Here is an 11628-nt window from a genome sequence, read left to right on the forward strand (position 1 = left end):
CTTTTTAAGTGTTTTTATTAAAAAGATAAAAACACAAAATCCCATTTTCTAAATTATTCCATGAGTTACAGCAATTCTGTGCAACGTATGAAGAGGAAAGCCGTTTCCACGTCTCACCGTCTTCTGAATCGGAACGGGGTCATTGTGAAAGTCACAAAGTAGGTTGTGTAGGTCGTGTGTTGCCTGAACGTCCGGACTAAAGCTGCGTTCACGCCGCCCTCGGCTCCAACCAAACGTCTGTGTAAATGTGCGTTTCCTCGTTCAAAACCTGCGTTCACGCGTAGCTACGCACGTTTCTACGACTGTTTTTGGGCTCTACGTAAAGAATACGTGACCATGAAACGGAAAAAGAAAAGTCTGCACTTATTTTTAGCACTTGATTAATTTACGCTATGAAGATTTCTGAAACAGTGTTATTATGTCTATTTTACTGATATAATGTTATTTTTAACCATAATTATAATTTTTCTAATGAAAATAATCTGAATATCTTTTAGATAACTGACATGTTGTTTTCTATATATATAAAAATGTCTAGTTTTACATAAAACCTAAGTCTCTGTCATGTGATTTATTGATACTTAAGGATTCTTTTATTAGATGATAAATCATGTAATAAAATGGTTACGGTACAACAGGAGTGGGATTATATAAGTTCGCTTCCTTCCACTCCCTTTTAATTTAATGTCTAATTATCCAAAGTTTGATACGTCTTTGTATGAATGCCTATTGTGTTGTTTTGTGTATTATTATTGCTTGAAATAAACCATTTCTAATCAAAGGAAAAAATAATCCGATTTGAAGAAGCTCGTGTCGGCTGTAGGTGTGATCAGACCGACTGAGAAACACACAATAGTCATCCAAAAATAACACCGACCATTCAAGCACCGGGCTGCTGCAACTATGTTTACCGCCATTTATTTATTTCTACTTCTATGTGTTTAGGTTCATGTGAATCAACCCAGCAGTCCTATCAGCGTCAGGAGCACAGCAGACAAAGACCCAACTCCCAACGTTAATGTGCCTAGGATAGCACAAGGGTTACAAAGTATTGGACCTAAAATCGACCCTTTTAACGTTTTAGTTTGACGAAATATGTAAAAACAAAAAACATTGTGCTGATTTTTTTCTAAATCACGTTGATTAATTAATGATTAATTGCTACAATGAGCATGTTTTGCGGAGCACAGCTTTTCAAAGTGAGGTTTGAAGCATGATAGAAAGCGGGATGATTGCTGGCCATACTCTGCACATTTTCACTGAAATAAGTCAACATGTTGAAGATGTAATGTCTGTAGCTGATGTCTTCATTTATCTGGCTTCATGCTGTCCACTGCCAACATTTTCAGACACGGTACACACACACTGGTCTTTGCTCCTTTCCCGCCGTCACAGTGAATCCAAGCGCTGGATAAGCGTCATCATATTTCCTCGTCTTAGTTTTTGTGCGACTTTCATTTCATTACTGTTACATATTTCTCCATGGTGTCTTGAGGGGTTTGTTGACAGCAGTTTGAAAAGTTTTAAACTCCTGCGCAGTTGAAAGACACCAGAAAGGAACATGAATTCTCCTTATTTGGTCAAAGGTTGGTAACTTCCTTCACTTGTGGATCACTGAATCTGAATCTCTAATTTCTGTTTATCCACTGAAACTTTTTACTCTTGTAACCCTTGTTCTATCCTAGGCACTTTACCGTTGGGAGTTGGGTCATCTAGACCCACTAGACAGGGCTAATCTGGATGGTTGTGATAGAAAAACGTTGATTAAAGCATCTCATGAGCTCAGAGGTGACACAGAATGTTTGAACCTGCAAACTTTGATGGATTCGTACTGAAAAGGTGAGAAATTGAAAGCTGCTGTGCGTAAATATCGGCCACAGATCCAGAATGAATGGTTGATCAACTGCTGAAAGGAGAGGGAGGAGACAGTCTCCACATTGTTGGAGGTTACCTTGCTGGGTCCCAATACCCCCCCCCCCGGCTCTTGGCAGCACATGGATGCAGGGACGAGTAAGAGAATAAACAGAGGGCAGGGACAGCTCCCATCACTGCTCTCTCATGGTCTGAGTTTACAGCCAGTCTGTCCTCCGAAAGTCCATCTGACTTTTTTTGTACTCATCTGTTTCTATAAAAAGTTAGAAGGACGGTGTTGTGTTTACTGAGCTTGTAGTGTGCTGCTGCCACTAGGGGGCAGACTTGACAACTAAAATTTAAGATTTTTCTCTTAGTTTTTGGTTGCTGAGCTGAATATTTACAATAAAATCTAAAAGGTTTATTTTCACTTGTGGTTCTAATGTCAGAACCACAACAACCGGTCTGATGAAAAGGAATCGGAATTAGTTTATTTCAAACAATCAAAACAAAGAATTGCTAAAGAAGACAAACATCATGTATGTCTCTACATATAGATTTTAAACTTTGAGTGATTTATTTACCATTTCCTGCGTCTACGCTATCATGAAGATGTTACTTAGAAACTTTGCACGTGAAGCCAGATCTCAGCAAATTAAGATACTGCAGTTAAAATATCTAAAAAGAAATGAAGAAAAAATCATAGAGAAGAAAATATCTGCACTCCCTTAAACAACAAAACTGTGAAAAAAACCTGTTTTCTTGTTTTTATTAATAAGAGGAGTTTTCTGCATCTCTTCTTCACAGGGCGTCTTCATCATCATCCACAGTTCTTCTCCCTGAAGAAGCAGAATTTAGAAGATGAAGCAGCTTTTTTGATTTCCAAACGTGCAGGAAAACAGGAAATGACATCATCCACATCAGAAGACGATGAAGAGTAAAAGAGTGAAAGTACTTGTTCCAGTTCTCTGGTCCTCATTTCCTTCGGTTCTCCTCCTGTACATGTAGACCAGAGCAGCAACCACACCCAGAATCATCAACACCACCTTCACCACGCCTCCAACGATGAAGATGAAGTCGTGAACAGAAAGATCTGCAGACAAAAGATTCACCAACATCAACTAAAATGATCAAGACAAAATTTGTCTTTGTGTTCGGTTTTTCCTGTGATTGTTGGTTAACCCTTGTGCTATCCTAGGCACTTTACTGTTGGGAGTTGGGTCATCTAGACCCACTAGACAGTGCTCTGAACCTTTTTTCTTCAATGATTTGTGATCTTCACTGGTGTCCATGGATTACATGAAATCTTTCCACCTTTATCCACCTTTGTCATGGTAGGGAGAACACGTCAATGGAAGGGGGGGGGGGGTCATCTGGACCTCACAGGATAGCACAGCAGTTCTGGATTTTTAAAGTAAATATCCCCTCATTTGAGATGAAAACTGATTGGTTTTGACTCTAAACTTAAATAAAGTAACCATTTTTCATCTATTATAGAATCTTAAAGAATTTAGATTAAAAAAACTCCAAATGTCAGAGTCTCTTCAGGGTTTGAGCTTTTTTTGGAATGTTGACATTCATGGAGTCGCAGAATTATTCAAGCCAGAATACTCACCGCTCAAAATATGAAGATACGTGTCAAACTCATTCATGTTCCCGAGCCGACAGAGATATCGACCAGCATCTTGATCAGTGATGTTCCTGATGAGCAGATGGCAGTCACTGCTCACTCTCAGCTGAGAAGCTCTAGCTGAACTCTGGACAACATTTCCATCCTGTACTTCTGCTCTAAATGCTTCATCTGGGTCTTTCTGGTAAAGCCATTTAACATCAGAGCATGAGGAAGAGGAGGATGTAGGTCTACAAGGTAAAAGGACGTCATCTCCAACTCTTTGATAAAGATGTTTAGTTTGTCCGTTTATCTCTGCAGGTGAGAAAAGAACAAACACAGAGAAAAGTCGAACCTGTAACACAACAGTTACTAACAAAATCCATGAAGAAATTAAATCAAAGAATAATATCTGCAAAGTTTTGTTTTGAAGGTAATTTAAATGAATAAATAATAAAATGAATTAATATTACAAATTATTTTTTCATAACTGACATCAAAGTTTGGCTTTTTAGACAATTTAAATACTGACATAAATTAAATTTACTATTTTAATATGACATTTTAATTTCTCATTCCCTTTACTGGTAACACTTTATATTAAGATTCCTTAACAAGCTTTGTTAACACATTAAAAAGCATTATAAATGAATTTATAGGGTGTTAGTAAGACATTTATTAGTACAATAAGTCTAATAAGGTTTATTAAATTACTTAGTTAACACATTTACAAGCATTATTATTAGGATGTTTTCAAGATGCTAATGATGCATTTACTGATATTATAGGTGCTTAACAAATGTGTCAGTGTTAATAAGCTTAATAAGATTTATTAACAACCTTTGTTAACAAATTAAGAAGTATTATTATTGTTTGGGGTTCTACTAAGATATTTATTAGCATTATAGATGCCTCACACAAGTCTAAGTGTTCATAAGCTTAATAAGTTTTATTAACTAACTTAACAAATTAATAGGCTTTATTCATTTGTCAGATGCTAGTAAGATATTTATTAGCATTATAGATGTCTTGCAAATACCTGAAAGTGTTAATAAGATTTATTAACATCTAAAGTCAGACCATTGTCTTCTAAATCCATATTACTAAACTGCTTATAAGCTTTACAAATGTATTAATTAACTTTGTTAATAGTTTATTAATTGTTTTGCAGCACCTCATCTAAAGTGTGGACGTTTTTTACCACAAACAACCACAAAGCATAATGAATTGTGTATTGTGTATTGTGTATTGTGTGTCTTCAGAGTGTATTGTGTGTCTCCAGAGTGTATTGTGTGTCTCCAGAGTGTATTGTGTGCCTCCAGAGTGTGTATTGTGTGTCTCCAGAGTGTATTGTGTGTCTTCAGAGTGTATTGTGTGTCTCCAGAGTGTATTGTGTGTCTCCAGAGTGTATTGTGTGTCTCCAGAGTGTATTGTGTGCCTCCAGAGTGTATTGTGTGTCTCCAGAGTGTATTGTGTGTCTTCAGAGTGTATTGTGTGTCTCCAGAGTGTATTGTGTGTCTCCAGAGTGTATTGTGTGCCTCCAGAGTGTATTGTGTGTCTCCAGAGTGTATTGTGTGTCTCCAGAGTGTATTGTGTGTCTCCAGATTGTATTGTGTGTCTCCAGTGTGTATTGTGTGTCTCCAGTGTGTATTGTGTGTCTCCAGAGTGTATTGTGTGTCTCCAGAGTGTATTGTGTGTCCCCAGAGTGTGCATTGTGTGTCTCCAGAGTGTATTGTGTGTCCCCAGAGTGTGTATTGTGTGTCTTCAGAGTGTATTGTGTGTCTCCAGAGTGTATTGTGTGTCTCCAGATTGTATTGTGTGTCTCCAGTGTGTATTGTGTGTCTCCAGTGTGTATTGTGTGTCTCCAGTGTGTATTGTGTGTCTCCAGAGTGTATTGTGTGTCCCCAGAGTGTGTATTGTGTGTCTCCAGAGTGTATTGTGTGTCCCCAGAGTGTGTATTGTGTGTCTTCAGAGTGTATTGTGTGTCTCCAGAGTGTATTGTGTGTCTCCAGATTGTATTGTGTGTCTCCAGTGTGTATTGTGTGTCTCCAGTTTGTATTGTGTGTCTCCAGTGTGTATTGTGTGTCTCCAGAGTGTATTGTGTGTCTCCAGAGTGTGTATTGTGTGTCTTCAGAGTGTATTGTGTGTCTCCAGAGTGTATTGTGTGTCTCCAGAGTGTGTATTGTGTGTCTTCAGAGTGTATTGTGTGTCTCCAGAGTGTATTGTGTGTCTCCAGAGTGTATTGTGGGTCTCCAGAGTGTGTATTGTGTGTCTTCAGAATGTATTGTGTGTCTCCAGAGTGTATTGTGTGTCTCCAGAGTGTGTATTGTGTGTCTTCAGAGTGTATTGTGTGTCTCCAGAGTGTGTATTGTGTGTCTTCAGAGTGTATTGTGTGTCTCCAGAGTGTGTATTGTGTGTCTCCAGAGTGTATTGTGTGTCTCCAGTGTGTATTGTGTGTCTCCAGAGTGTATTGTGTGTCTCCAGAGTGTATTGTGTGTCTCCAGAGTGTATTGTGTGCCTCTAGAGTGTATTGTGTGTCTCCAGAGTGTATTGTGTGTCTTCAGAGTGTATTGTGTGTCTCCAGAGTGTATTGTGTGCCTTCAGAGTGTATTGTGTGTCTCCAGAGTGTGTATTGTGTGTCTCCAGAGTGTATTGTGTGTCTCCAGAGTGTATTGTGTGTCTCCAGAGTGTATTGTGTGTCTTCAGAGTGTATTGTGTGTCTCCAGTGTGTATTGTGTGTCTCCAGAGTGTATTGTGTGTCTCCAGAGTGTGTATTGTGTGTCTCCAGAGTGTATTGTGTGTCTCCAGAGTGTGTATTGTGTGTCTTCAGAGTGTGTATTGTGTGTCTCCAGAGTGTATTGTGTGTCTCCAGTGTGTATTGTGTGTCTCCAGAGTGTATTGTGTGTCCAGAGTGTATTGTGTGTCTCCAGAGTGTATTGTGTGCCTCCAGAGTGTATTGTGTGTCTCCAGAGTGTATTGTGTGTCTTCAGAGTGTATTGTGTGTCTCCAGAGTGTATTGTGTGCCTTCAGAGTGTATTGTGTGTCTCCAGAGTGTGTATTGTGTGTCTCCAGTGTGTATTGTGTGTCTCCAGAGTGTATTGTGTGTCTCCAGAGTGTATTGTGTGCCTCCAGAGTGTGTATTGTGTGTCTCCAGAGTGTATTGTGTGTCTTCAGAGTGTATTGTGTGTCTCCAGAGTGTATTGTGTGTCTCCAGAGTGTATTGTGTGCCTCCAGAGTGTATTGTGTGTCTCCAGAGTGTATTGTGTGTCTCCAGAGTGTATTGTGTGTCTCCAGATTGTATTGTGTGTCTCCAGTGTGTATTGTGTGTCTCCAGTGTGTATTGTGTGTCTCCAGAGTGTATTGTGTGTCTCCAGAGTGTATTGTGTGTCCCCAGAGTGTGTATTGTGTGTCTCCAGAGTGTATTGTGTGTCCCCAGAGTGTGTATTGTGTGTCCTCAGAGTGTATTGTGTGTCTCCAGAGTGTATTGTGTGTCTCCAGATTGTATTGTGTGTCTCCAGTGTGTATTGTGTGTCTCCAGTGTGTATTGTGTGTCTCCAGTGTGTATTGTGTGTCTCCAGAGTGTATTGTGTGTCCCCAGAGTGTGTATTGTGTGTCTCCAGAGTGTATTGTGTGTCCCCAGAGTGTGTATTGTGTGTCTTCAGAGTGTATTGTGTGTCTCCAGAGTGTATTGTGTGTCTCCAGATTGTATTGTGTGTCTCCAGTGTGTATTGTGTGTCTCCAGTTTGTATTGTGTGTCTCCAGTGTGTATTGTGTGTCTCCAGTGTGTATTGTGTGTCTCCAGAGTGTGTATTGTGTGTCTCCAGAGTGTATTGTGTGTCTCCAGAGTGTATTGTGTGTCTTCAGAGTGTATTGTGTGTCTCCAGTGTGTATTGTGTGTCTCCAGAGTGTATTGTGTGTCTCCAGAGTGTGTATTGTGTGTCTCCAGAGTGTATTGTGTGTCTCCAGAGTGTGTATTGTGTGTCTTCAGAGTGTGTATTGTGTGTCTCCAGAGTGTATTGTGTGTCTCCAGTGTGTATTGTGTGCCTCCAGAGTGTATTGTGTGTCTCCAGAGTGTATTGTGTGTCTCCAGAGTGTGTATTGTGTGTCTCCAGAGTGTATTGTGTGTCTCCAGAGTGTATTGTGTGTCTCCAGAGTGTATTGTGTGCCTCCAGAGTGTATTGTGTGTCTCCAGAGTGTATTGTGTGTCTTCAGAGTGTATTGTGTGTCTCCAGAGTGTATTGTGTGCCTTCAGAGTGTATTGTGTGTCTCCAGAGTGTGTATTGTGTGTCTCCAGTGTGTATTGTGTGTCTCCAGAGTGTATTGTGTGTCTCCAGAGTGTATTGTGTGCCTCCAGAGTGTATTGTGTGTCTCCAGAGTGTATTGTGTGTCTTCAGAGTGTATTGTGTGTCTCCAGAGTGCATTGTGTGTCTCCAGAGTGTATTTTGTGCCTCCAGAGTGTATTGTGTGTCTCCAGAGTGTATTGTGTGTCTCCAGAGTGTATTGTGTGTCTCCAGATTGTATTGTGTGTCTCCAGTGTGTATTGTGTGTCTCCAGTGTGTATTGTGTGTCTCCAGAGTGTATTGTGTGTCTCCAGAGTGTATTGTGTGTCCCCAGAGTGTGTATTGTGTGTCTCCAGAGTGTATTGTGTGTCCCCAGAGTGTGTATTGTGTGTCTTCAGAGTGTATTGTGTGTCTCCAGAGTGTATTGTGTGTCTCCAGATTGTATTGTGTGTCTCCAGTGTGTATTGTGTGTCTCCAGTGTGTATTGTGTGTCTCCAGTGTGTATTGTGTGTCTCCAGAGTGTATTGTGTGTCCCCAGAGTGTGTATTGTGTGTCTCCAGAGTGTATTGTGTGTCCCCAGAGTGTGTATTGTGTGTCTTCAGAGTGTATTGTGTGTCTCCAGAGTGTATTGTGTGTCTCCAGATTGTATTGTGTGTCTCCAGTGTGTATTGTGTGTCTCCAGTTTGTATTGTGTGTCTCCAGTGTGTATTGTGTGTCTCCAGTGTGTATTGTGTGTCTCCAGAGTGTGTATTGTGTGTCTCCACAGTGTATTGTGTGTCTCCAGATTGTATTGTGTGTCTCCAGTGTGTATTGTGTGTCTGCAGAGTGTATTGTGTGTCCCCAGAGTGTATATTGTGTGTCTCCAGGCCATCTCCTGCCACTACGCCAGCAGTGACTGTTATTACATCGACGTGAAGGGAACCACGCAGGAGAACATCGAGAACGAAGTGTCGCAGATCGCAGAGAAGAAGTACGGCATGGGGGACGTCAGCTTCATGGTACGACCCGCACTTTTCTCCACGTTCCAGTAGTAGTTCTGTTCTATCAGCCATAAAAAGTCTGCGCTAAAAACTGACAAAGGGTTTTAGTAATATTTGGCTTGTAGCTCTGTTCGTCCAATGGGTGTCTTCACCCTGTCACCCTCACAAACACGATCATGAGTAAAATCATCTTGGGTACATGTGGCGTTCCCCAGGGTTCGGTATTGGAACCTCTGTTGTTTTCAATTAAATGCTACCACTGGAGGAGATAATCCGCCGACATAGCCTCAATTTTCATTTTTATGCAGATGACACTCAGCTATACTTATCCTTTAAACCTGATGAACTTGGTCTTTTACAGAATCTCAATAGCTGCATTTACGAAATTAAAAGCTGGATGCCTCAAAATGTTCTGCAGTTGAATGTGGACAAAACTGATGGCAGTATTTTTGGGTCAGTTGAGGCCCAAAACGGTGTGGCTCAGAAGTTAGAGTCTCTGTCTAAGAATGTTCCTAGAAACTGCAGAAATCTGGGGGCGATTTTTGATTCTGACCTGAATTTGGAGACCCGTGTCAAAGCGGTGGTCAAATCTTGTTTCTGGCAAATACATAGATTATACTTGATAACCGCTCTCCTATCTAGAAAATGTCTTGAGATGGTGATTCATACTTTGATTTTGTTCCCGTTTGGACTTTTGTAACGCACTCTACACATTCACTGCAGAGTGTGTAGAAACTCCAGTTAGTCCAAAATGCTGCAGCAAGAGTGCTAACCAAAACCAGAATGAGAGACCCGATCACTTCCAGTCCGTTTTAGAAGAGATTTAAAGATGTTTTCACATGTAAACCTGTTTGGATTCACCCTGTTTTCTTAATTCCACAGGATACCTGGGCCATCCGAGGTCGCCTGGTGCAGGGGGAGAGGATCTCCATGTGAATATGCCCCCCCGCTATCAGCAGGACGCAACAGAACCCGAGAAACCAACGGCACTAACCGGCAGTCCTAAGGGGAAAGATAAGGGATTATAATTCCACTAACAGACTGCTGAAAAGGAGGATGTTTGATGTTTAATGCCAAGAAAAAAAAAGTGTGTGTGAGAAAAGAGAAGGAAGAAGGGAGGACCGACAGGAAACAGAGAGGAAGAAGCTCAAATAACGTCTGACTGTGTTGGTTTGATTAAATGAAGCCTTAATAGCATCCTGCCTTAAAGAATCATCAGCATTTAAACTCACAGCTTCAAAGATTTTAAGAACGAATAGCACTTATTTTCCTGAATTCTTTCCAAGTATATAGATATTGAATTAAAATGTATAAATAAAGTCATTTAAACTGGACTTTTTAAGTGTTTTTATTAAAAAGATAAAAACACACAATCCCATTTTCTAAATTATTCCATGAGTTACAGCAATTCTGTGCAACGTATGAAGAGGAAAGCCGTTTCCACGTCTCACCGTCTTCTGAATCGGAACGGGGTCATTGTGAAAGTCACAAAGTAGGTTGTGTAGGTCGTGTGTTGCCTGAAAGTCCGGACTAAAGCTGCGTTCACGCCGCCCTCGGCTCCAACCAAACGTCTGTGTAAATGTGCGTTTCCTCGTTCAAAACCTGCGTTTTCACGCGTAGCTACGCACGTTTCTACGACTGTTTTTGGGCTCTACGTAAAGAATACGCGACCATGAAACGGAAAAAGAAAAGTCTGCACTTATTTTTAGCACTTGATCAATTTACGCTATGAAGATTTCTGAAACAGTGTTATGTCTATTTTACTGATATAATGTTATTTTTAACCATAATTATGATTTTTCTAATGAAAATAATCTGAATATCTTTTAGATAACTGACATGTTGTTTTCTATATATATAAAAATGTCTAGTTTTACATAAAACCTAAGTCTTTGTCATGTGATTTATTGATACTTAAGGATTCTTTTATTAGATGATAAATCATGTAATAAAATGGTTACGGTACAACAGGAGTGGGATTATATAAGTTCGCTTCCTTCCACTCCCTTTTAATTTAATGTCTAATTATCCAAAGTTTGACACGTCTTTGTATGAATGTATGAATGCCTATTGTGTTGTTTTGTGTATTATTATTGCTTGAAATAAACCATTTCTAATCAAAGGAAAAAATAATCCGATTTGAAGAAGCTCGTGTCGGCTGTAGGTGTGATCAGACCGACTGAGAAACACACAATAGTCATCCAAAAATAACACCGACCATTCAAGCACCGGGCTGCTGCAACTATGTTTACCGCCATTTATTTATTTCTACTTCTATGTGTTTAGGTTCATGTGAATCAACCCAGCAGTCCTATCAGCGTCAGGAGCACAGCAGACAAAGACCCAACTCCCAACGTTAATGTGCCTAGGATAGCACAAGGGTTACAAAGTATTGGACCTAAAATCGACCCTTTTAACGTTTTAGTTTGACGAAATATGTAAAAACAAAAAACATTGTGCTGATTTTTTTCTAAATCACGTTGATTAATTAATGATTAATTGCTACAATGAGCACGGAGCACAGCTTTTCAAAGTGAGGTTTGAAGCATGATAGAAAGCGGGATGATTGCTGGCCATACTCTGCACATTTTCACTGAAATAAGTCAACATGTTGAAGATGTAATGTCTGTAGCTGATGTCTTCATTTATCTGGCTTCATGCTGTCCACTGCCAACATCTTCAGACACGGTACACACACACTGGTCTTTGCTCCTTTCCCGCCGTCACAGTGAATCCAAGCGCTGGATAAGCGTCATCATATTTCCTCGTCTTAGTTTTTGTGCGACTTTCATTTCATTACTGTTACATATTTCTCCATGGTGTCTCGAGGGGTTTGTTGACAGCAGTTTGAAAAGTTTTAAACTCCTGCGCAGTTGAAAGACACCAGAAAGGAACATGAATTCTCCTT

General features: G+C 40.2%; 1 protein-coding gene across 1 annotated transcript; it reads left to right on the forward strand.

Annotated features, from left to right (window-relative positions):
- Positions 1-5575: 5575 nt before the first annotated feature.
- Positions 5576-10054, forward strand: LOC144989388 (uncharacterized). Its single transcript, XM_078941763.1, has 2 exons — positions 5576-8738; positions 9603-10054. The coding sequence occupies exon 1, from the start codon at positions 5740-5742 to the stop codon at positions 8653-8655; it is 2916 nt and encodes a 971-aa protein (XP_078797889.1). The 5' UTR covers positions 5576-5739; the 3' UTR covers positions 8656-8738; positions 9603-10054.
- Positions 10055-11628: the final 1574 nt, after the last annotated feature.

The sequence above is a fragment of the Oryzias latipes genome, chromosome 23 (assembly GCF_053564925.1).
Source record: "Oryzias latipes strain Hd-rR chromosome 23, Olatipes_Hd-rR_3.1".
In the NCBI taxonomy this organism is placed as follows: domain Eukaryota; kingdom Metazoa; phylum Chordata; class Actinopteri; order Beloniformes; family Adrianichthyidae; genus Oryzias; species Oryzias latipes.

Bases quoted from the DNA above. Each gene is read 5' to 3' on its own strand.
- LOC144989388 (XM_078941763.1), top strand. From the start codon at position 5,740: ATGTATTGTGTGTCTCCAGAGTGTATTGTGTGTCTCCAGAGTGTGTAT.